Source organism: Rhinopithecus bieti, unplaced genomic scaffold (assembly GCF_001698545.2).
Source record: "Rhinopithecus bieti isolate Rb0 unplaced genomic scaffold, ASM169854v2 scaffold_11488, whole genome shotgun sequence".
Lineage (NCBI taxonomy): Eukaryota > Metazoa > Chordata > Mammalia > Primates > Cercopithecidae > Rhinopithecus > Rhinopithecus bieti.
Genome location: NW_016806879.1, coordinates 1154080 through 1179287, shown reverse-complemented (window position 1 = coordinate 1179287; position 25208 = coordinate 1154080). Strand labels below are relative to the sequence as shown.

Sequence of the window (25208 nt, the reverse complement as noted above, 5' to 3'; positions counted from 1 at the left end):
CACTGCGCCTCACCCTCTGTGAACCACCTGGAGATGGGGAGGAGGCGGCAATGCCAGCTGTTGGCAGCTCTGTTCTGCCCCAGCCCAACCGCCACCCGTGGTGCTCCGGCCCCCTCCTGTCCTATCATGTCCAACCCTAATCTGAAGCTGGTGCTGTCAGCCACATGTCACAGGCACTGCTGAAGCCCCGGCCCCCTGCAGTCCACAGACCACCCCCCTTCCAAGCCCAGCCACCCCACCACCACGCTCCCTCACTCTCCACCCTTCTCCCCGCTTCCCAGAAGCTGAGCTCCGACTCCTCCTTGGAGAGAGAGTGGGATGATGTCACTTCCTGAGGGTGGGGGGAGGAGTAGGCACGACCCCGGCAGGCTAGCCCGCCAGCCGCCAGCCGGAGCCAGGCCACAGCTCGCCAAGTGACTGCACCGGGGATAGGGAGGCGGGCCGGGCGGACATGCGGGCTGGCCACCCGGCCCCACGCCCTCTCGTCCACCCTGAGGGCTATGCCCACTGGCCAAGGGAGACTTGGCTGCTTTCTCCCCGAATGATGCCGGGCTCCTCGGACACACATTTTTCCCGGAGCCGCCACTGGGGAGAGGAGGATCTGCCGCCTGCCCCGGACCAGGTGCCATGTAAGCCTCTGCTGGCGTCGGGGGGGCAGCTGCCCACTAACTTGGTCCCCAGCCCCCTGCAGCAAGGCTCCCTCTCCACAGTTTAGTGTAGGGCTACCCTGAATTCCTTTATGGGTATCTCTGGGGACCTAACTCCCTGTTGGGTCGCCTCCCACCCATGCTGCTTCCTTTCTCTTAGGGGTGCTGAGGAGTGGGGCCCTGAGTTCCTAGGCACTCTTTCCTGAGCTTGCCGAGGCTGATTTGAATTCAACTACTTCAGAGAGTTGGAAATCCAGCTGTAAACGCTGCATGGCTCAGGGTGGGCTTGGGAGGTATGATTGCCGGGAGGGTTGTTACCCCAAAGGGCTCACCCCATCCTTCTAGCAGTGTGGGGTGGAAGGTGTCCCAAGCCCTACTCCTGACCCTGCACCTCAACCGTGCCCTTCCCTCCCTGGAGGCATAGCTGTGGTGGGGACTTCTGTCTGATGGGTTCAAAACCAACACATAGAGCATGCTCTTGGCTTCTAGCAAAGCAGGAAACTGAAGCCCTCATTCAAGAAATACTTACTGAGCACCTGCTCTATGCCAGGCACTCCTCACCCTCCATGTTTGTCAGTCCCAGCTGCCAACCATACAGGGTCCCTTGCTCCCACCTTCCCAAGGCCTTCAGCTTTCCTCCTTCACTGCCAGGCTTTGTGCTACTGGATGGACTTGTTCTTGGTCTGGGAAGCCCCTCCCTTGACTCCAAGGGCAGTGTGCACTGGGCCAGGCCTAAAGATTATAGGGTTTGAGGGCTGGGCTGAGGGTCCCACTGATCCCATGAAGGAGGAAAAAAGGGGTCTTTAATAGAGCTGAACAGTGACTGTTGGGGTAATCCCAGGTAGAAGCCAATCCCTAGGGGCCAGTGCCAGTCTCAGGGGACAGGAGAGACCCCCCCCCCGCCCCAGGGGGAAGGCTGAAGTCTGTCTCCTGCTGCTAAGGTCCTTTATGTTGGCTCCCACCTAGAGATGGGTCAGCACTTCCAGTGGCCAGCTCCAAAAATGCCTGTGCTTCTGGCCACAACAGGGACTGGTCCCGTGGCCCAGGAATGCAGTGGCCCTGGGTGCTTTCACCTCCTTAGGCAGCTACAAGGTCCTCTGCTTTCTTTCAGGAGGTGAGCACCAGGCCCGCTGAGCCTCTGCAGAGCCGCCAGCCATGCCCGGGATCGTGGTGTTCCGGCGGCGTTGGTCTGTGGGCAGCGATGACCTCGTCCTCCCGGCCATCTTCCTTTTCCTCCTGCATACCACCTGGTGAGTCCCCAGGCCCAGGGCCACAGGCCTGGGTTTGGGGAGCAAGGCCTGGAAGGAAGCTTTCTGGCTATTTGTTCCTCTCTGCTTGGGCCCAAGTCCTGACCCTGTCATGCCCCCAGCTGCCTGGAGGAGGTGCCTGAACCATTGAGCCCCTTAGGGCAATACCCACATGGAGCTGAGACCCCTGCTACCTTTGCTGGACCTGACCTCAACACTGGGGGGAGTTGCTGCCGCTGTCTCCCCGTGGCTAACCCTGAGTCTTTTATTGGCTGCCCATGCCCTTCTAGGCATTCGATGCCAGGTGGACTATGGTCTTATGGAGGAGGCGCCTGCTGCCACCCCTCCTTCCACTGAATCCAGGCTGGGGAGGGGCCTGCCTGCTAGTGGCATCTTGAGGTGCAGGGGCCGCCTGGCCTCGCTCACACGGGCATTCCTGTGACAGGTTTGTGATCCTGTCCGTGGTGCTCTTCGGCCTGGTCTATAACCCGCACGAGGCCTGCTCCCTGAACCTGGTGGACCACGGCCGCGGCTACCTGGGCATCCTGCTGAGCTGCATGATTGCTGAGATGGCCATCATCTGGCTGAGCATGCGCGGGGGCATCCTCTACACGGAGCCCCGCGACTCCATGCAGTACGTGCTCTACGTGCGCCTGGGTAAGGGCCACCCACCCTGGGGTGCTGCCCCAGACAACTCCCACCTCTCCATTCGTTCAGCCAGTATTTACTGGGCACTTGTTGCAAGCCGGGCCTTGTTTTAGGACTGGGGTACAGCAGTGAACTAAGGCCTTCTATGGCTTACATTCTAGACTAGGGGTCAGCAAACTGCAGCCTGAGAGCCAAATCCAGCCTGCTGTATGTGTTATTAAATAAGGTTTTAGGCCAGGTGCGGTGGCTCATGCCTGTAATCCCAGCACTTTTGGGAGGCCGAGGCAGGTGGATCACAAGGTCAGGAGTTCGAGACCAGACTGGCGAACATGGGGAAACCCCGTCTCTACTAAAAATACAAAAATTAGCCAGGTGTGGTGGCACATGCCTGTAATCCCAGCTACTTGGGAGGCTGAGGCAGGAGAATCACTTGAACCCGGGAGGCAGAGGTTGCAGTGAGGCGGAGGCGGAGGTTGCAGCGAGCCAAGATCGTGCCACTGCACTCCAGCCTGGGTGACAGAGCAAGACTCCGTCTCAAAAAAAGAGAAAATAAGGTTTTATTGGAACATATCCTTTCAGTTAGGTATTGTCTCCAGCTGCTTTGCCCCTACAACAGCCGAGTTGAGGAGTCCCAGAGTCCAAGATGTTTACTCTCTGACCTTTTACAGAAAAAGGTGCCGACCCCTATCTTAAACCATGTGCATCTCTTCAAAGCACATCTTCCTTGTGATCCTTCTCAAAACAGGCCCCCTGCTTCCTGGGAACCCCCTCAGGGGTCTGGGCCAGCTCGCCAGGGGACCAGCCTGTGTCCTCTTCTTGGGCTCAGGTTGCAGCCTCTTCTGGTCATTTCTAGTGAACACTGCTGTTGTGCTTCTGTGCACTGGGCTAAGCCCTTTTTCCTGTGTTAATTCACAGGGAGCAGGTGTTACTGGTCTCCATTTGTAGATGAGGAAACTGGGGCCCAGTCTTAGCCCCCCTCAAGGTCACACAACTAGTAAGCATGTAAATGTCGGAGCTGGGATTTGAACCCACGCTGTCTGGCTCCAAAGTCTGGTCTCTGAGCTGCCACACTGCTGCCCATGGAGCTGGGGCTTCCCAGGCTGCCCTCCTGAGGCCAGCAGATCTCCTCAGCCACCACTCCATACCCCTCCCCTCCAGTCTCGGCCCCTGAGGGGCCTGAGCTAGATGCAGACTGGCTGCTGGACCCTTCCCTTCTCCTCCATCAGGTTCCAGAGGCCTCTTGCTGGGAAATAGTTTCCATGAAGTGAACATGCTCTCATCTAATTTTTGCACAGTCCTATGACATAGATGTTGTCACTCCCGTTTTACAGATGAGGAAATGGAGGCTCAGAGAGAATAGGTAACTTGCCTAAGATATGTCTGATTCCAGAGTTCGGACATACGATTCTGAAATCCTGAAAGAATGAGGAAATGGGCCAGGCGCGGTGGCTCACGCCTGTAATCCCAGCACTTTGGGAGGCCGAGGTGGGTGGATCACTTGAGTTCAGGAGTTCAAGACCAGCCTGGCCAACATGGTGAAACTCCGTCTCTACTGAAAATATAAAACTTAGCCAGGCCTGGTGGCGGGTGCGCGTAATCCCAGCTACCCTGGAGGCTGAAGCAGGAGAATCGCTTGAACCCAGGAGGCAGGAGTTGCAGTGAGTCAAGATCACACCATTGCACTCCAGCCTGGGCAACAAGAGCAAAACTCCATCAGGGAGGCCCTGGGGACCTGAGAGCACAGAAGCTCGGAGAGGTGGTGGGCCCATTGCAAGCGGTCGGGCAGGGGCCAGCAGGACCAAATGGTGACAGGACAGGCTTGGGCCTGGGAGGTGGAGGTGGGGGTGGGGGAGTGCTGCTGACCCGCTGCCTCTGCCTTTGCTACTGAGCTGGCTGAAAGCCTCACAATAGGAAAGGCCAGGCCAGGGTTCTAGGCCCTTCCCTGGCGGGCAAGTGGCAGCCATCCTTCAGCCAGGCCTGCTCTCCTTGCAGCCATCCTGGTGATCGAGTTCATCTACGCCATCGTGGGCATCGTCTGGCTCACTCAGTACTACACCTCCTGCAATGACCTCACTGCCAAGAATGTCACCCTCGGTATGTCTGGGTGAGGCCTGCTGGAGCCTCAGCAGCCCCGGGGGCACAGGAGACAGGATCAGTTTAGAGAGGAAGAAGCTTGGGTACTGCCAGAGGGAAGTGGCTTCTGTGGGGGCACCAGCAGGTTGACTGGGCGAGGCTGCTTCCCTCACCCTTGAGGCCTGCCAACTACCCTTGGGGGACCCTTGTCTGGGGTGGGCTGCAGCAGGCACAGAGCTGCTCAGGTCAAGTCAAGGCTCCTCAGCACCTCCTTAGAAACCCACAAAGCTGCCTGCTCTGAGCCAAGAGTGGCCCTCGGGGTTGTGGGTGGGCAAGAGGGTGGCCACGTATGTGGCCAGAGACTGGGACCAGGGGCTTTGGAGCCTGGCTTTTGTCCTCAGCAGCATTTGGAGTTAGGGAGGCTCCAATGTCCCTTTCTTCAGAGCGGGTGAGCCAAAGAGGTATCCCCAACGCCTCTGCCTATTGCCTCCCACTGCTGCCCGCAGGAATGGTTGTCTGCAACTGGGTAGTCATCCTCAGCGTGTGCATCACTGTCCTGTGCGTCTTTGACCCCACGGGCCGCACCTTTGTCAAGCTGAGAGCCACCAAGAGGAGGCAGCGTAACCTGCGGACCTACAACCTGCGGTCAGTCAGAGGGCTGGGTGGGCAGTCGCAAGGTGGGCTTTGCTGACTGGTGGGCAGAGGTCTCCATTCTCCAGGAGGCGATCCCAGGCCTCCCAGACTGCATGCCAACATCTTGTGAGCCATGGGCATTAGTCAAAGGGCTTAACTGCTGCCTGCCTCAGTTTCCTTGTCTATAAAGTGGGAATAACAATTCTTGTCTCGTGATGTTGTTGTGAGATTTAACTGAGATGATACCTGCAGAGTGACTAATACAGTGCTCACACTGGGTAAGTGCTCAGTTAATAGTAACTGTTGTCATCATTGTCACTGCTGATGATAACAGTGATAATAACAGCAAAACCAAGCATTGTGTGTAGTAAATTACAAGTCCACCAGACAGCTGTCATCTTCCCCATCATATGGGTGGAGAAACTGACGTACAGAGAGATGATGGGACTGGCCTGAGGTTGCACAGCTCGAAAATGGTAATGCTGGGAACTAGCCCAGGCTGTCTGGCTTTAAAGTCCTTGCTTAACTAACTGTTAAATTAGGCTCGGCTGCCTGTAGGATTCAGAGATTGAGAAAGGTAAGTCAAGGAAAGCTTCCTAGAGGGCGTGAATTTTGCATGATGTTTTAACCATGGGGAAAGTGTGCCATGGCAGACAAAATAAGAGAGGGCATCCAGGCAGTGTCACAATAATTTCTGTTTGTTGAAAGAAAAAGACAGGGGCTTCCAGGGTGGGTCCCAGTACCTCCTATTAATGGGGCTTCTACAGTGCATTACGTAAGAAGCTCCCCATGCCGAGCCCTTCACACAATTCATCCATTTAATCCCTTTGTGAACCCCGGCATGGTTGTGAGATCCATTCCACAGATGACGAATCCATGTCCCAGAGAGGGCAGGTCGCCTGCCCCAGGTCAAGCTGCTGAGGTGCAGAACTGGCACCACACCTGCAGCCCAGAGCAGCTGGCTCAAGCGCCCTCACCTGGGGAGCCAGCTGCCTGGACGCCCCCCCGCTCGGCAGGAATTCTCCCCATCCCACCCTCCTGCACTGCTGTGTTCGGCTCCCCGTGGACCTTCCACGTCAGCTCAGCACTGCAGCCAGAGCCACACCCGTGCCTGCTCTGGCCACGTCCCAGCCCAAAATGTCAGGTCTAGGAGCCAAGGCTCCATAGCCCATTTTCCCTCCCAGCCTAGCTGGCCACCACCACCCATCCCACAGTGCTCTGGGAACCCTGCTTGGCCAGCACACTGTCCCTTCATCAAGCCCTGGAAGGTGGGACATTGGTTTTGGATATACAGCTGTCCAAGTCCCTAAGAGCCAGCAGGTCCCCAGAGCAGCAATTCCCTGCACCCTTCCCTACCCACCTTCTTTAGCCCTGGAAGACCCTGTTGTCCTCCTTCTCGTGGCCATCTGCCTTATGGAGCCAGGGTTGGAGAGCAGGAAGCGGTCCTTAGACAGATGGAGGAGCCAAGAGGCTCAAAAAAGGCCTGGCCTGTCTCTCCAGATGGATGTTAAGTGCCTTGAATGCATCTGAGGGCCACCCTTGCCTTCCTCTCCTGACCACCCAGCATCAGGCTTTTAAGGGGCCAGCACATGGCACAAAAGCAAGCCAGCCCCTTCTTGCTCGGTTTAGAGGTCTGCACTTTTAATGTTGGATCTGTTATCTTTACGCTCAAAACACACCGACTGCAGACATCCAGCCTAGGAGGAACCTCTGTGAATAACTGGCGCATTGCTCTGCCTTTGGGTACAGACTCCTGGAGACCCTGAATCTCCATCTGAGCAGCCAGACCCACTGGGGGTGGGGTTGGGGGGTAAGAATAGACAAGGGCAACCATGTGGGTGAGGGATGGAGCCCTCTCCCTACCTAGGTATCAGATCCAAGGAATTGGGAAATGCAGAACCTCATTCAGCCCCATAAATTTCCTGTAAGTAGAGTATGTAAGTATGTAAGTGTCTGAAATCCTTTCTGGGGAAAAGCAGGTCTTTCTGGAAGGTCTGTTCCAGGCCTTCGAACGAGACGACAGAGAGGCCCAATACCCTGCTGACCTCTCCCGGGGTTTGAGTCTTTGGACACCTGAGCTGCAGGGTAGCTCCCACTTTGGGCTCCCAGCTCTGAAGCCCCAGAGCCTGCCTGTGTTCAGTCTTCCAAAAGCCAGGTAGTCTCTCCAGCACTCCCCACCTCCCTCTTCCACCCACCCACCTTTGGCCAACAGCACACACCATTTTAGGCTAGCAGGAGTCTGTCAGGGAGTGCCGCTGTTGGCCAGCGGCCAGGCCACTGGCCACCAGCTCTGACAGGGCCTGGGCCCTGTAACCCCCAAGAACCCCCTGTGGGAACCCTTTGGTAAGGTCCTGGGAACAGGCTGCCCTGTTTCCAGAATGTCTGGGTCCCAGCTCTTCTGGTCCAGCCCTCTGACCTCACACATACTGCCTCTCCTGCTTTGCAGGCACCGCTTAGAGGAGGGTCAAGCCACCAGCTGGTCGCGCCGGCTCAAAGTGTTCCTCTGCTGCACGCGGACGAAGGACTCCCAGTCAGTAAGTACTGGGAGGTCGCTCCCCTCTGGCTCACATCCTGTGGTCAGGTGATTAAGGGGCTGTTTGCTCCTTTGGCAAAGCAGGGTGGGGCAGGGCTGGTGGGAAGGAGCTGGGTTTCCAGCAGCAAGTACAGCCTGCTCACACAGGGCCTGTTATTCACTGAGCCACTCGCTCCAGCATGCAAGACTGCGTCCACTTGCTTTGTCAAGGGAACAGAAAGCTGTGAAGACTGCATAGACTCCCTTGGAACTTATACTGTAGTTTAGGAGAAGAAATACGCAGAGTCAGGGTGACCTAAAGACAAAGAAAAGTAGCATTTCACTAGCAGCAAATTAATCAAGAAGGCCTGGCAAAGCCGATAGGCATTTAGCACAGTCTTAGATGGGGACACATAGCCTTCAGCACCTGGGAGCTCGGAGGAGTGGCCAGAGGGTCAGACTTAATGCCAGGGCACTGCAGAAGGAAGACACGGCCAGCTGGGGGTGGCCCCCAAAGGGGAGGGAAGGGAAGCAGGCCCCGGGATCCTCCAGGGGCACCCCGCAGCGAGCAGGGACCTTAGAGATCATCTAGTCCCACCCCTCATTTTACAGATCAGGCAGCTGAGGCCCAGAGAGGTGGAGTGACTTGCTCAGCGTCCCACAGCTAGTTAGTAGCAGAGCCAGTGAGGTCAGGAGACCACTCCTCCCTGAGGCAGACGGCCAAGTGCCTTCCATGGAAGCCACCGGGAAGCCTCGAGTGGCTCCTGCCCACCAGCGTCCCCTGGTGAGCCGTAGAGTGAGTAATCAAGTGTAAGAAAGCCCGCGAGGTTCCCTGGTGGGCGGGGAGCACCCCCTTGGGTCTCTCTGGGGCGGTCTGAGGGGTCTGGGCTGTAGGCAGGCCTTGCAGAGGGCAGAGAGCTGGCCCCTGGCGGATGGAGGCTGGGGCTGCTGTGTGGAGGGCACGCCAGCCCCTCCGGGTGCACGGGCAGAGCTGGGGCTGTTGTCAGAGTCTGGGGAAAAGATAGCACATCACAGTGGAGCCCCAGGGCAAAGGTCCTGATAGACACTGATGGCCTCAGGGGCCAGGTCCGGTCCCAAGCATGTTTTGATCAGCCTGTGCTGTGTTGCTTACATTTTAATTGGATGCCAGTATTTAAAAATCAGGGGTGTCTCCATAAACTTCTGTATTTCTGAATCTGGCGAAGTGGGCCCTGGAGGGCCTCTGGTCAGCTGGAGCTGAGCAGTAGCTGGCTCTGTTTGGCTCCATTCGGCATTTGAATTTGTAGCCCTTGATTTATTCACTTACGAGTGCCAAACACCCAGGGGCGAGACCCACTGAGACAGACTTCATGGCCATGTGGTTGTTCCCACCTCAGCTTCTCCTGACAGGTTAGGGAAGAGGCTCAGGGCTGGGGCTGCAGCGTGGGGCCAGGAAGGGAAGACTAAGAGTGCACCAGCCAGCAGGGCTCGCCTCCTGCCCTGAGGCCCAGACATGCGCTGTCCTCAGGCCAAGGACCTGGAGAGAAGCCACAGGGGGGCCACTGGACCAGAGAGAACACCCACCTTCTAGGGCACATTGTGGGGATCACTGAGCCAGCAACCTGTGGGTAGCTGGGGGAGGGGACCTGAGACCTAGCAGGCTCCACAGAGGCCTTAAGAGGGACTTCCAAGGTCCCAGCTGGTGGGGCGAAGGCAGCCAGGAGCTTAGTTTGGTTTCTGTGCTCGAGAGAATGGCTAGAGGAGAAATGAGCCAGAGCCACCCGGCCTTGATCCTAGCATCTGGGAAAGCAGAGTGACTCAAGTAGGCGCCTGCTCTTGGTAGACAGTGGGCACCGCGCAAATTCCAAGGAGAGGAGAGGGCTGGGAGGCTACTGCCAGGTCTAGGAGCCCAGAGCCCTGGGCAGGGCCCTCAGGGTCACAGGCGCACAGGGCCGCATGGGGTCAGGCTCAGCGGGCGCTGTGGAGGTGCCAGGGAGAACCTGCCCAGGGGATCCCCGAGCAGACACCTGCTTCTGCAGCGTCCCAGTCCTGGGGGATTTACTCCTGGCCTCTCGTCCTCTCTCCTGCTCCCCTGCCACTGCCTCCTGCCTTCCTGGACCTCATAGGATGCCTACTCAGAAATTGCCTACCTCTTTGCGGAGTTCTTCCGGGACCTTGACATTGTACCGTCCGACATCATTGCTGGCCTGGTGCTGCTCCGGCAGCGGCAGCGGGCCAAGCGCAATGCCGTGCTGGATGAGGTGAGCACTGCCAGCCCCTCTCCAGGTCACCTCTCCACACCACCCTCCTTTCAAGCCCCTTCCCTGTGGCCCCTGCAGCAGAGGACTCAGCTCCCATGCCACTCCCCAGTGACCATGCACCCTCTTGCACCCTGGAGATCACCTTTTCCTCTGGCTCCCCCTGCCTTCCTGAGCTTGTCCTTCGGCCAGGCTTTCCGTGACTACTATTCGAGGGACTTTCCAGGCCATGCATGACTGCCTCTGGGGCTGGCTCTCAAAGGACTTCTAACCGCAGGCTTAGTGGATGCTGTGAGCTCCCGAGTCGGTCTTCTACATGGCTGCTCTGCCCACCCCACATCCCCACCAGCACATCAACCCCAGTTAGGGTTTCTCAGTGTCTCATACAAAATACCTTCCCCCTGCTGTGGGCCAGGAATGTCCTCAGGGGCTTGATGTTTTGGGTAGAAGGGGAGCATCTGGAAATATGGGGACACCTCAGATTTTGGAAAAGTGGCTGAATCCTGGAAGAATTAGAAGCTGCAAGCCCTTTGGGCTTCTCGGCCTTTGGGAAGCGGGCGGACACCAGGGCCTGGGCCAGCGATTGTCCCTCTTCACCTGCCTGTCTTACAGGCAAACAACGACATCTTGGCCTTCCTGTCTGGGATGCCGGTGACCAGAAACACCAAGTACCTCGACCTCAAGAATTCGGTGAGTCAGAGATCAGCTCTTACCCCACCCCATCCCCATCCCTCGCACTCTGCCACAATGACCTAAGCAAACTCCTCCTAGCTGCCCTTGCAGTGCCAGCCACATTGCCCCTGCCCTGTCCCCCTCCTCCAGGCTCTCCGGAGAGCCTCTCTGCTCAGATCATGCCCCTCACGAGAACCACCCACCTCACACCGGTTCTACAAACAAATCCCCTGAATTCCTTTACCAAGTTCCGAAGTGTTTGGTCCTGGCCTCTTGAGATGACAGAGTGCTTCCCCAGGGTGAGCTGCTAGGGCTTTTGCCGCTCCTGCTGCTGTTATGAAACACAAGGGGCATAGTACTTGGGTTTCCAAGCTTTCTTGTAGTGGAACCTTTTCTCAATCGTCTTTCGTAGAAATCCAGTGTGTTATAGGGAAAGGTGGTGCCCGTACCATGGTGGGAGGGCCCCAGCCCAGGGCCTAGTGCAGCCCAGGCTGAAACCACAGCTGGCAGCCGGGAGAAACAGGCCCTGCCTTAGGAAGCAAATGATTGGAGCATGCATCTGCTCTGATGCCTGTCTCTGCGACCTCCAGCAGGCCCCTCATCCCCTCTGAGCCTGATCCTGTATCTGTGAAATGACGCTGGGCACACCTTCTACCAGAGCTGTGCTGAGAGGATGCGAGCCATTCCCATCACAGTGCCAGGAAGCCTCAGTGCCAGCCAGGATGCTAATGGAAAGGATTCCGTCTCTTAGAAGTCTCAGTCCTTTAGGCCACATGTGCTGTCTTGCACCTGCAATCCCAGCACTTTGGGAAGCCAAAGTGGGAGGACTGCTTGAGGCCAGGAGTTTGAGACCAGCCTGGGCCACATAGTGAGACCTTGTCTCTATAAAAAATAAAAAAATAGCCAAGCATGGTGGCACATGCCTGTGACCCCAGCTACTTGGGACACTGAGGTAGGAGGATTGCTTGAGCCCAGAAGATCAGGGCTGCAGTGAGCTATGATTGCCACTGCACTCCAGCTGCACTGTCCCTTAAAAAGAAGAAAAAAACCCCCAACACTCAATCCTCTAGAAAAGCCTCAGTCCTCCCTGCCTGTCCCTACTCCCCACTAAAGCAGGCATTTGTATCCTCTCTGAAAATAGCCATATCCATAGTAGGTGCCCCAAACCAGCCCATTTCTGCTTGCCAGGCTCTGTCCTGGATATTCTCACCACCCTCTCCCTCCCACTCCTCACAGGGAGCGGGGAGGGCAGGCAGCTGTGACTCCCATCAAGTGACTCCCATTGAGGTGCCAGGGTCACACCTGCCACCTGGCAGAGGCTGCCAGGGCCCACCCCATCCCCAGGGCTGCAGGGAGCTCCCGACAGGGAGAGGATAATTACCTCCTTCCCACTCTCGTTCCTGAAGAGCAGCTGAGCTGGCCAGGGATGTTTCCACCCCTCCGGGCCCTGATCAAGATGCTACCTATTTCACTTCACAAGGTGACTAATCACCCTCCTTAACTTTTACAAGGTGACTAATTCCCTCTCCCAGTGCCTGGGGCACTCGTGAAAAACTGGAAGCTGGCAGACACTTTGCTGGGACACCCCTGCCTCTTCCTGCCTCCACCCCAGCAGCTAATAACCTCCTCAGTGTCCACAGTGGCCGCTGGGCCTCAGACACACTGACTTGCAAACTGGCGCCTTTCTCCGGAGAGATCCCAATCTCCCACCACCACAGCCCCTGCCCGGAGCCCTGGGAACCTGCAGCTGGCTGAGTCAAGTTGAAGGTTCCCGATATTTGCAGTCAAAGAACAGGAGGGCCAGAGATTTGGTGACTGGTCTCCTGGCCCAGCGTGGCTGCCCTGTTGCTCAAGGCCCACACACCCCACCCAGCTAGAGGGCCGGGGCCTCTCAGGGCTACATTTTCCCAGCACTGATTGCTGAGGTGCGGGGATTACTCCTCAAGCCCCTCAACTCTTCCCTTCTCTGGGAAACAGGCAAGGAAATGGACCAAGTGATTTTCTGTCCCCAAATCATTCATTCTGAGACTGGAGCAACAGGACAGATCTCTGAGGATTCGTGTTCTGGTTGCATGGAGATAATTAGGGAAATGCAATTATCGCCTGGAGGCGTGGCCTTCCTCCAAGGCCTGGGCCCCACACCTCAGCAGGGGACCAGCAGCGCCTCCCTGCCTGGGGGTGGGTCTGCAGTCTCCCACCCTGGGGAACTGCTGGGCCCTGAGGCTGCAGGCAGGAAGGGCAGGAGGTGACTGCCCTCTGCCTCCTCTCTTCTAGCAAGAGATGCTCCGCTACAAAGAGGTCTGCTACTACATGCTCTTTGCCCTGGCTGCCTATGGGTGGCCCATGTACCTGATGCGGAAGCCTGCCTGCGGCCTCTGCCAACTGGCTCGGTCTTGCTCGTGAGTACCCCTGTCCCGTCTCCCAGCGATTGCGCCTCTCCTCCCGGGTGGTATGTGAGGAAGGGCTAAGGAGCTGCGCCCGCTGCTTTGCCCTGAATGGCTTCTTTTCTGCACCCCTGTGGGCCTCAGCCTTTCTAGTTCTTTGTTATCCCTGAGCAGTGAAGTTGTGGGCTTCGGAGTCACACAGTTAAGGGTTTGAATCCAGATGTTGTCACTTGCAGCCTTGGGCAAGTGGGTCTACCTCTCTGAGCCTTGGTTTCTTTATCTGCGAAGTGAAGATGTTGATACATACCTCGTGGAATTTTTTGGAGAGGGCTAGATGAGATATTGCATAACACTCATACTGCTGCCTTCCCTCCCCTTCTGGCGTTCTCTCTCTGCCCCCTCAGCCATTCCCTTCTGCCCACATCTTCCCTTCTCTCAGCTCCCCTCATGTGCTCTGCCTTTCTAGAAGAAAGGACTTCCCTGGTAGGGAGGCCCGATCCATAGGGGTCTCTGGAAAGGCACCAAGAAGGCCTGTTACTTAAAGGCTCCAACCTTCCTCGTAGGGGTCTAGGAAAGGCCTTAGTCCCAGACCTGACCTGCAGCCTGGCTCCACCCTCAGCCCACCGCTTGGGGACTGGGTGGACTCTGCTTTCCTAAGTGGGCCAGAGAAGGGCACCTGCTCCAGGAGGAACCCCTCCCTGTCCTGGGTGTCTCCGCCCTCAGCTCATGCCAGGCAGAAGGAGGACAGCTCCCTGAGCTCCCGTTCTGGAAAGACTGGCATTCTGGGCAGCAGTTTCTTTCCTTGACACCTCTGCCCTTGGGACCCGCAGCAGCCACACCTACTCTGCAGTGCCCTCCCTGTCCTCAGAAAGCTGGGTGGCTCTCGGGGCCGAATCTCACCATCCCTCCAGCAACTGATCAGAGAGGACTAGATCACCTCATGCCCACTTCCCATCTTTGTCAGCTGCACGTGCCTGGCATTCTTGCCTGCATCCCTGGGAGTCCTAGCCATGGCAGAGAACTTCTCAAAATGAGCACCGGGCTCCATTACTCGCTGGCAGTGTGAGGACCTCTTGGAGCCTCAGTTTCCTAAATTGTAACAGGTGGTATCTGTCCTGCCTGCCCATAGGGTGTTTCAGAACCCAGGGCATCACTGGCAGGCAGGGCTCTTTGGTGCTCTGCAGACAGGATGGATGCTGGTATCTGCATTAGGTGCCTTAGTGCTGCAGAGAGAGCAGAGTCCCTAGACTCATGAGGGCCCAGCCAGGCCCCTGCCTAGAAGAACCAGGTACTTGTGGGGCTGAGAGAGGCAGGCCTGCAGCCCAGAGTGTTGGGAGGAGGCCAGAGTCCAGTGTCCTTCTCAGTGCCCCAGCCTGTCCATAGCAGCCTGGCCAGAGGGAGAAGGGCTGCCCATCTGCCTCAGGCCCAGGCCTCTCCCCTGGCAGCAGTTCTCAGCCCATGCAGAGCACAGCAAGCCAGGCCTGCTTCTGGCTTGGCCCCAGCCCTGCCCTGGATGAGCCCCAGGGCCCTGCCTTCCAGGGTGCTGGCCCTGCTCCCCTGACTGGTCCCCCTGGCCTGCAGATCACTGACTCAGAGGCAGCCCTGTCACCAGAGAAGGGAGGAGCCACCCGTTATTAAGAACTTATAATAGGCCAGACCATTTCTGCATCTTGGACCCTTGATCTCACACCAGCCTTGTGAAGTAGCTGTCAGCACCTGCTCTTACAGAAGAGGAAACTGAAGCTTAGAATGGCTGAATGACCTCCAGGCCCTTGCGGTCAGGAAGTGACACAGCAAGGGTTCAAACTCAAGCTTCCAGTCTCCAAAGGCCACACTGTTACCGCTTCATGCTCAGCTGAGATTGGAGAGGGAACAGCTGCCGAGCACAGGAGCTCAGGCCCTAGACCCTGGCCCGCCACCACTTGACCTGCAGTAGGGGGGACCATGCTCTCTCATTGTACATTGGGGTTGTCCCCTCCGCAAACACCGTGGATTTCTCAGCGAAGCCTCTCCCCATTGGAAAGTGTGTAATAGTCACTCAGGTGATGTTCCAAGTGAAGACAAACCTCCCAGCATCACCAGAATCCAAGCTTCTTAATAAAATCTCAGCTGTCATCCTGTGACAGCTGGCAGGCCCAGTCACGTGGGCTCCAGCGCCTGGTGCCCCAGCCATTGGGTGCTGGCTCCCTCTGGTGGCCTGAGGCGCAGCTGCACCTAGCTGGGTGCCCAGCTCCCGGGCTGCCTCATCCTCAAGGGAGGCTCCTGTGTGCCGCTGGCACTGTTTGGGTGCTGGGATACAGCCGTGGACCTCTCTGTGGTGATCACTGCCTCCAGCGCAGGGAGGTGGACAGCACATAGAACAGGGCGAATAGGGGCACATGGTGAGGCAGATGGGCACTTTGGACCCACATGAAGCCAGTGCCTGGGGGCCTGGGGGGGGGCAGCCCTCGCTGTTAGATGAGGTGGCAGAGAGAGACCTCACCTGTGACAGGATGTTTGAACAGAGGCTCAGAGGAGCAAGGCCAGACTGCCACGCTGTCTCAGGTGCTGCTGGAACCATGCCGGCAGCAGGTCAGAGAGACCAGGCCAGTGGGTAGACAGGGTGTTGCTGTAGGGGTCTTAAAAAGAAAATGATTGTGGCTCGACTTATCTTAAAAGGCCCACTCTGTTGCTGGAGCTGAGAGCATAGGGCAAGTGCAAGAGAGGCAAGGAGGCCAGTCAAGGCCACTGTGGCAGTCCCAGGCACAGCTGCCAGGGCAGGGGTAGGGGAGGTGAGGGAACGCCTGGAGTCCAGCTCTGAGTGTGAAGGGAAGCCGAGCACGTGTACTGACCGAGTAGCATGGCCATGGGGGTGAGAGCTGAGGAGCCACAGACAGCTGCAAGCCAAAGGCCAAGCAACCAAGGGGCCTTGGGAAGACCTCAGGAGGGTTGGGGTACACAAGCAGGGAAGGGGTTTGAGAGCTGGCAGGTTGTCAGGCCTCTGAGGGAGGTGTTGGCTAGGCCATTGGATGGAAGCATCTGGGGGTTGGGGCAGGCCTGGGATGGATTCCTGAGCGTGCAGATGGTGTCTAAAACACAAGACTGCATGGAGGAGCCAGTGCCCCCAGAGGGACCCCAGGACCTCAGTGTTGGGGGCATCGCTGAGTAGGCCCTGGCCAGAGGGGAGATCCCAGAGAGGAGGGGGCCCCAGCCGGGTGTGGAGAGGGAAGGGCCCACAGGATCAGGTGCTGCCAAGAGCTCAGTTAAGAGGAAGGCTAAGAGTGGCCGGTGGCTTTGGTGACGTGGGGGTCACCAGGACTTAGCAAGGGTGATTTGGGAGAGGCAGTGGGGCTGAACGCCCAACTGGAACTGGTTCCAGGGACGATGGCAGGAGACAGTTGTTCCCTCAGGGACTCCCTGGCCCTGAACTCTCTGTCACCCCACCCCAGGTGTTGCCTGTGTCCTGCGAGGCCGCGGTTCGCCCCTGGAGTCACCATCGAGGAAGACAACTGCTGTGGCTGTAACGCCATTGCCATCCGGCGCCACTTCCTGGATGAGAACATGACTGCGGTGGACATTCGTCTATACCTCCTTGCCGGGGAATGCGGTGAGGGCAGGCAGGGCGGGAGCCTGGTGTCCGGAGCAGGCAGTTGAGGGTCTAGGGTGCTGAGGCTGTCCTTCCAGGCCAGCAGGAGCCCTCGCTTGGCTGGCGCTGGCTGGCTGCAGCTTCCAGGCATCCCTCGCTGGGCAGACCAGAGGTGGCCCCCTCCTCCTCCCTGGACCCTGGCCTACCTGCACCACCTCTGGGGCTGGGAAATCTGACGTCAACCCCACACCCAGTGTTTGGGTTGCCGGGCCCTAGCCCTTTGGGGAAAGGAAGTGAGGGCAGAAGCAGGGAGGGGCAGACATCACCTGGACTGAGGGGCAAGTGGTGGCACTCAGGGCTGCCAGAGCCAGCAAGGAGCTGGGAGGGCAGGGCAGGCCTGTGACTGGGGTCGGGAGGAGATCCCCGGTGACCCTGGGAGCCCGTCAGCCTTTCCAGCGGCAGAGGCCCCGTGGCTGGTGGAGCCAGAGTTCCTGGCCAGGAAGGATACCTGCCTAGGTCACTTTCCCCGAGTCTGGCCCCACCAGGGCCGCTCAGGCTCACGAGCTGCCCGCCTCCTAGGTCTACGAAACGCCCTTCTACGTGGCGGTGGACCATGACAAGAAGAAGGTGGTGATCAGTATCCGGGGGACCCTGTCCCCCAAGGTACGCTGCCCGTGGCTCCCAGCCCCCGGGGGTGCCTGCCTCCCTCTTCCTATCCTCTTTAGCCCACCCCTCACCTATCTCCTCTCTCCCCAAGGATGCCCTGACTGACCTGACGGGTGACGCTGAGCGCCTCCCCGTGGAGGGGCACCACGGCACCTGGCTAGGCCACAAGGTACCCCACATCATGGACCCCAGGGCCCCTGGGCTTCTTTCCTCCCCTGCCAGCGTGCAGAGGCGTGTATTGTTGGGGGTTCCTCCCTGCCTCCTGGGCTCACTGGAAGAGGTTGGTCAGAGAGGCATGGTTAGTCTGGAAGGCCCATGCGGCCCACTGCTGTGACCCCCACTGCCCTGCCCAGCCCAAAGCCTGTCCATGGAAGAACCTGAGAGGCAGCTGGGAAGTGATCATAGCAGCTTCATTAGCCACACCGCCCCTCTGAGCCTCAGTTCCCACCTGTGAAATGGAAGTGACATGGTCAGCATGTCTGCCAGCCCCCACAATCGGGTTGTCATGAGGCCCAAAGGGAAAAATGGATGGGGCGGAGTTCCTGAGCTGCAGGTCACTGTGGGTTTGCTGGTCACTGGGAGGCCTCCCACCAACACCTGCTTCTGTTCCTGCCCACCCAGGGAATGGTCCTCTCAGCTGAGTATATCAAGAAGAAACTGGAGCAGGAGATGGTCCTCTCCCAGGCCTTTGGGCGAGACCTGGTGAGGCATTTTCCATGACACCAAGCCCTTGTCACACCTGGGTCCCCCTCCTCCAAGGCAGCAGAGAGAGAAGAGGATGGATGGGTGATGGAGCCTCGCACCTCCCACGCAAGCCAGGCTCCTGCAACCTCTTCGAGCCTGGCTCCCAACCCCTCCTCTTTTGTGCCAGGTCCCGTGGGCGTCCTGCTCCGCCCCACCTACAGTCATTGGGCCCCTGATTCATGCCAGACACCAGAGGCACAGAGATGATTCAGGGCAGGCGGCTTTTAAGCTTCATAGCTGCAGAACCATTTGTCAGAAGGAAACATGGAGAGGCTCAAAATACAGAGCAGAGAGAAGGGGGGAACTGAGGGAGGGGCGGGAACTGAGTCCTGCCCACTGGCCACGGTCAGTGCAGGTAGCTCCTGAGGTGCCACCAGCTGCCCTTTCCAAAGCAAAGCAGGCTCTGGCCTCAGGAGACTTCAGTCTAGTAGTGATGGTAGAGAGATGGGGTCAGGTAACCACATGTTTATAGCAGAGTAATCACTGTAGTCATAAAAAACTCCATCCCAGGTACAGATGCAATGACTAGAGGGAGCGAGCCACTCCTGGAAAATCAGGAGAGCTTCCCCAAGGACATAACCTCTGAGCAAGGTTTGGAAGCATAAGTAAGGGTTTATTAGAACAGTCAGCCTAAGCAGTCGCTCTGTGGGGACCTAGCTTGGTTCTCTGTGCCCCAGCATTCACACAGCACAGACATGATCCCAGGACTCTGGGAAGATGGGAAGACCCTCTGCCTTCCTTGGGTTGGCTAAGACAGTCGCTTGGCAGGCAGCGGGGCAGGGCTCTCAGGCTTCTCTCGGTCTCCAGGGCCGCGGAACCAAACACTACGGCCTGATTGTGGTGGGTCACTCCCTGGGTGCGGGCACCGCTGCCATCCTCTCCTTCCTTCTGCGCCCACAGTACCCAACCCTCAAGTGCTTTGCCTACTCCCCGCCAGGGGGCCTGCTGAGGTGAGCCGTCTGGGGCCTCAGAGTGGGCTGGGGCAGTTGGGACCAGTGGAGGCTGAGGGTTGGCTGGTGCTAGGGGCTGGACTGGGAGTCTGACTTCTAGTCCCATGAAGGTCTGGGAGTGGCTTGGAGAGTGGAGGGTGGGGGCTCTGAAATGCCATGCGCCCCCCAGGATCTACCCAGCAAAGCCTTACCAGCGGGAAAGACAGAGTAGGGGGCAGGCAGCCCAGCCTGCCACCAGCCAGCTCCCCGGGAGCCAACCCAGGAGTGCAAGAACAGAGCTTGCTCGTGGCTGGCCCCCGATGCCGGAACACCACCGCCCTCCCCCTTGGCCTTAGCTTCTGCTTCGGCTTCCCTTGCAGTGAGGATGCGATGGAGTATTCCAAGGAGTTCGTGACTGCTGTGGTTCTGGGCAAAGACCTCGTCCCCAGGTGAGTCCTTCCCCCGACTCCACGGTGCCTTGCCAGGCTGTTCCTCTCTCCTCCAGGCCTCTACCCACCCCCCAGCCCCTGTGTCGCTCTCACTCCGATTCCTGTCTCTCCATGCCCCTCCCCACCGTTAGTTGCCCAGTGGTGAGAAGCCCAGGTGAACACACGTGCTGGTGCCCTCCCTGCCTGTCCTTCCACTCCTCGGCTCTGCTCTGGGGAGCTGCTCTGTGGATGCCTCTCTACCCCCTGACCCTGGCTGATGTGTCTTCTTGTTCCAGGGGCTAGGCGTGTGCCTGCTCCTCCGCCCCTCGCCCCATACCTCTCATAGCCCCTGACCAGGCCTGGCTGACGGCCCTGTCTCGCTCCCTCCCCAGGATTGGCCTCTCCCAGCTGGAAGGCTTCCGCAGACAGCTCCTGGACGTCCTGCAGCGAAGCACCAAGCCCAAAGTGAGCCCCCGCCTGGGCACCCTGCCTCTGTGCAGCCTCATCTGTCCCTGCCCTTGACCCCCACTGGTTTCTTGGGACAAAGCACAAAAGGCCCTGCCATGGGAGGCCAGGGCAGGGTGTGGCTGGTGTCATGGGAACTTTAGGATGTCAGCCCCTCAGCATTCCCTAGGCTCAACCCATACAACACCTGTCATTGTGCAGATAGGGAAACTGAGACCCAGAGTGGGAGGGACTTGCATTTACTCGGATAACAAGTTAGAACAGAATCTGGATGGGAACTGAGAGGCTTCCACACAGAACTGGGAGCTGCCCACAGTCAGGAGAAAGCGATCTGGAGACTTTGAGCGGTGAGGAAAGACCTCTGCCGAAGCCTCTGAGATTCCCCAGGCTCGGAGGGGGCTGGGAGTGGCCTGTGGAGAGGATTTGGGTACAGTTTGTTCTCATTTTCTGCTGTGGCCGAGAGGAGAGGGTCAGCCCTTCCTAATCCGCATCAGGTCTCTGGAGGACATTGGCGGGCGGGTTGGCCAGGTGGGGGTGGGGACGTGGTGGCCAGACACACTGAAGCAGGCCAGGCGCAGGAGGAGAGGGTCCTCTGTGTGGTCACCCCTCTTGGCCCCGCCCCCCACCCCTGCCCCGGGCGAGCCCTCCACCCATTCACCGTCTCAGCCCCGTCTGGACCGTTCCCAGCTTTGGTGCCCTAGACCCTGTGGCAGGCAGGGCCCTGGGCCAGGTACCAGGTGCCAGGCGGTGAGCAGGGCAGCAAAGCTTTGTGGGACTGTGCCTGCCTGGAGGAGCCTGGTTCTGGGGAGGTGGAACTGCTCCCACCAGATTAGTCCTGGGCTTTCGTCAGGCCAGGCCTGGCAGGTCCAGCTGGACTCAACTCCAGGGTGTGTTTTGTCTTGGACTTGCGGAGTGACCCAGAATAAGTCCCTTCCCCTCACTGGGCCTGTCTCCCCATCTACTAGATTAGGGGTTGGCTGGGCTTCCAGCCCCTTGCCAGCCCTGAAATTCAACAATTCCATGTCATCTGTCCTTGGCACCTTATTGGCCGTCTGGCCACCGTGCACCTCAGCCACTGCCTCTTCAGGTGGGCACCGACCTTTAATGCTCCGGCCACTGCCCTTCCCCTGCCCCTTTTGCCATCTCACCACCCACCTCTCACCTCCTGAGCCCTCCTTCTCAGTCCCCCTGCCCCTGCCCCCCAACCAGTGCCACTTAACTCTGTCCCCATGTCTCCCACTCCACCCCACACAGTGGCGGATCATCGTGGGGGCCACCAAATGCATCCCCAAGTCAGAACTGCCCGAGGAGGTAGAGGTGACCACTCTGGCCAGCACACGGCTCTGGACCCACCCCAGCGATCTCACTATCGCCCTCTCAGCCAGCACTCCACTCTACCCGCCTGGCCGCATCATCCACGTGGTCCACAACCACCCTGCGGAGCAGTGCTGGTAGGTTCTGCCAGGGTCTGCTGCTGCAGGGGGTAGCGGCCGTGGAGGGCAGGGCCGGCCTTGGCTTAGTCATCCCTCGGGGCTGGGGCTGGAGACTGGGAGAAGATGGCCCAGGGCTTCCATGGAGGGATTTCCCCAGCATCGGGCTCTGGAAATGGAACAAAAGGCCAGCCCTGAGCAGGACTCCAGGCATCTCTCTCCATAGTTTGGCTTTGCCCCCAGCGTCAGCCCTTCCCTGGTGTCCCCCAGGGCAACTCTCCCCACTCATGGTCCATTTAAAAGTAGGTGCCCTGGAGGGCTCACCCCTCAGGCCCTGGCCAGCTTACACCTCAGTTGTCACTTGGCTTCATCAAGGGGATTCCTTGAAGACAGCTGTGAGCAAGGTGGGGGCCGCGCCAGGAAAGAGAACAGGAGCAGGCAAGTGGGCAGCCCTTTCCCACCGCGCTCCTTCAGACAGCTGGGCGCTGGCTCCTCCCTCCAGGGTCAGCTTCCTCGCCTGACACAAAGCTGGTGAGCTGGGCCCTGCAGCAGGTGGAATGGGTGTGACCCAGGCCAAAAGCTGGTCGAAGGCTGTGGAGGGACCATGGCTGAGGCTCAAGGTCAGCCTTTCCCAGGCTGAGGGCAGGGCAGGAGCCAGGCCAGGGAACAGAGCCCTGCTGCCAGGCAGGCCACGGGCCTCCAAACCATGCCAGCCCTGCTGAGCAGGGCAGAGAGCAGAGCCAGGAGCTGAGGGCCAGGCCACCACCCTATCCTTAACTACCCTCTGCCCACGTCCCTCTCAGCTGCTGTGAGCAGGAGGAGCCCACGTACTTCGCCATCTGGGGCGACAACAAGGCCTTCAATGAGGTGATCATCTCACCAGCCATGCTGCACGAGCACCTGCCCTATGTGGTCATGGAGGGGCTCAACAAGGTGAGGCAGTTCCTGGCAGGGAACAAGGCACTGTCACCCCATCAGAACCCCGTAAGCACCGTTGGATCACTGCCCCATTTTACAGACATGGGTGCTGGGGCTCAGAGAAGTAGGTAGCTGGGCCAGAAAGCCCCACTCAAATACTTCAACCTCACACCCCTGGCTCTCTCCACATCATCACGTTGCCCCGTGGTGGGGAGGAGATAAGGAGACTTCCAGGGGCCTGTCCTTTAGGCAGGCTCAGCTCAGAGGCCCTGAAGGCCACCTGGCACTTAACAGATGCATGGGCAAGCAGCGACAGCCACAGTCACTCCCTGTCTGCGGAAAGGCTGAAGGCAGGCAGGGCAGGAACACTCGCCGGGCTGTGGGGCAAGTTGTGACCAGATGGGCAAGTCTCAGGCCTTGGGGAGTGGTGCCCTCAGGAGGAGGAGAGTGGGACCCAGGTGACTCCATGAGGCTCTGCTTGGCCTGAGAGGCCTGGGCCCTGGCTCCACATTGGCCCCAGAATGGGGCCTGCTGTCCCTCCACCACCCCCAGCCTCCTCTGTCCTGTCCTCAGGTGCTGGAGAACTACAATAAGGGGAAGACCGCTCTGCTCTCTGCTGCCAAGGTCATGGTGAGCCCTACCGAGGTAGACCTAACTCCTGAGCTCATCTTCCAGCAGCAGCCACTCCCCACGGGGCCACCCATGCCCGCTGGCCTCGCCCTGGAGCTGCCAACTGCAGACCACCGCAACAGCAGCGTCAGGTGAGCCTTGGCTACTCCCAGCCCCACCCCAGGGTGAGTGTGGTTCAGAGCACATAAACTTGTGTGCATGTGCATTTTGTGCATGTACTGGGCTCAGCTCTGCACACGTGCACAGGAGGGGTCAAACCCCCGCTCTGTGCTCCAGCTATCCCCCAGCCTGCTGTCCCTGAATCCCACGTGGGCCAGGGGAGGCACACAGATCCACAAACAGAAGCAAAGATTCACTCTTTTTTCTTTTTTCTTTTTTTTTTTTTTGAGATGAAGTCTCGCTCTTCTTCCCCAGGCTGGAGTGCAGTGGCGCAATCTTGGCTCACTGCCACCTCTGCTTCCTGGGTTCAAGCGATTATCCTGCCTCAGCCTCCCACATAGCTGGGATTACAGGCACCTGCCACCATGTCCAGCTAATTTTTGTATTTTTAGTAGAGATGGGGTTTCACCGTGTTGGCCAGGCTGGTCTCAAACTCCTGACCGTCATCAGGTGATCCGCCTGCCTCAGCCTACCAAAGTGCTGGGATTACAGGGGTGAACCACCATGCCTGGCCTGCACAGATTCACTCTTTCACACTTAGACCCAAACAGATGGACACCCAATTACTTCCATATTTGTATCGAAGCTTACACACATACATTATTAGTTATAATTACACATGTCACCCCCTGTAGACATGCACATGTACAAGACACACACCAGGACAAAGGTGGAGACACATATACAAGGACACACGTGGACAGGCAGCCGCTCATGGAAATGCATGAATACACCCGTGCGCAGACCCAGACACACAGGCCAGCTGACATACACAGACATCTGGTCTACACACTCATACACATGAACAGAGGCATGCACACATACAGGGGCGTGCACACGTGCTCACAGGGGCATGCACACATACAGGAGTGTGCACACCTGCTCACAGGTGCATGCACACATGCTTACAGAGGTGTGCACAGATGCTCACAGGTGTGCACACACGTGCTCATGGGTGCGTGCACACGTGCTCACAGGGGCGTGCACACATGCAGGGGCACGCGCATATGCTCACAGTGGCACGCACGTGCGGGCCACAGCACCCTTCCTATTCACACACTCTTTGAGGGTTGCAAGGCTCTTAAGTGGTAGTCCTTCCAGGGGAGGATTGTCCTGCCTTTCTAGGACCTTCCCACATAGGCCCTGTGTGCTTGGTCACAGATCTGGTCAAGAGGCTGCTTCCTGGCCCTTGGTAGGGACACCTGGACGTCTCTCCATGCCATTTGTGCATTTCCTGTGGCAGCTGCACAACCAGATGAAGAAGGCAGTGTCCATTTCCGGCTGCAGTGACTGCTGCAAGCCACCCACTTCCTGCCTCGCCACCCACTCCCTGCAGGCTGGTCTGCGGAGCCCCAGGCTCCCCACCCAGCAGAGGGCTGCAGCCCATGGGAGAGACCAGGAGGAGACCCGGATGAGAAGGGAAGTGATGAGATCCCTGGGAGTGGCACCCAGGGGTGCTGGCTCTGAGATTGGTGTACCCTCTGTCCTTCCTTCCCTCCTTCCCTCCCTCCCACTGTCTCTCTCATTCCACTGTGGCCTCATGAGTGACCTGGAGCAGCCAGTCTCTTGGAGCCTCATTCTTGCATCGGTACAATGACAGGGGTTCTGGTGCAGAGAACCCCAGTGGCACTCCTGAAGTCCTAGTGCTGCCAGCAGGGCCTTAGCCCCTTAGGGACCCCCCACCACGGCTCAACCCAGCATCAACTATTTTGTCTTCTATCTTGGATTCTTGTGAGTTGTTTTAAAAAATAATCATTCCAGCCGGGTGCGGTGGCTCACACCTGTAATCCCAGCACTTTGGGAGGCCGAGGCGGGTGGATCACAAGGTCAGGAGATCGAGACCACGGTGAAACCCCGTCTCTACTAAAAATACAAAAAATTAGCCGGGCGCTGTGGCGGGCTCCTGTAGTCCCAGCTACTCGGGAGGCTGAGGCAGGAGAANATTCCTGGCAGGCGCGGTGGCTCACGCCTATAATCCCAGCACTTTGGGAGGCCAAGGTGGGTAGATCGCCTGAGGTCAGGAGTTCGAGACCAGCCTAACCAATGTGGTGAAACTCCCATCTCTACTAAAAATATAAAAATTAGCCGGACGTGGTGGCACATGCCTGTGATCCCATCTACTCAGGAGGCTGAGACGGGAGAATCGCTTGAACCTGCCTAGGAGGCGGAGGTTGCAGTGAGCCGAGATTGCACCATTACACTCCAGCCTGAGCAACAGCGA

The 25208-nt window shown here is 58.3% G+C and overlaps 1 protein-coding gene across 1 annotated transcript in view; it reads left to right on the top strand.

The window, feature by feature from the left end:
• The first annotated feature begins 260 nt into the window (after window positions 1-260).
• The window catches only part of DAGLA (diacylglycerol lipase alpha), a 28578-nt gene continuing 3630 nt past the window's right edge, over window positions 261-25208 (top strand). The window contains 19 exon segments of the mRNA XM_017878432.1: window positions 261-629; window positions 1759-1897; window positions 2340-2551; window positions 4535-4636; window positions 5122-5260; window positions 7695-7782; window positions 9866-10000; window positions 10610-10687; window positions 12944-13068; window positions 16482-16626; window positions 17174-17281; window positions 17376-17453; window positions 17906-17986; window positions 18836-18978; window positions 19338-19406; window positions 19778-19850; window positions 21105-21301; window positions 22084-22213; window positions 22772-22959. Coding sequence (XP_017733921.1) covers window positions 1803-1897; window positions 2340-2551; window positions 4535-4636; window positions 5122-5260; window positions 7695-7782; window positions 9866-10000; window positions 10610-10687; window positions 12944-13068; window positions 16482-16626; window positions 17174-17281; window positions 17376-17453; window positions 17906-17986; window positions 18836-18978; window positions 19338-19406; window positions 19778-19850; window positions 21105-21301; window positions 22084-22213; window positions 22772-22959 — 2186 coding nt within the window. The 5' untranslated portion in view covers window positions 261-629; window positions 1759-1802.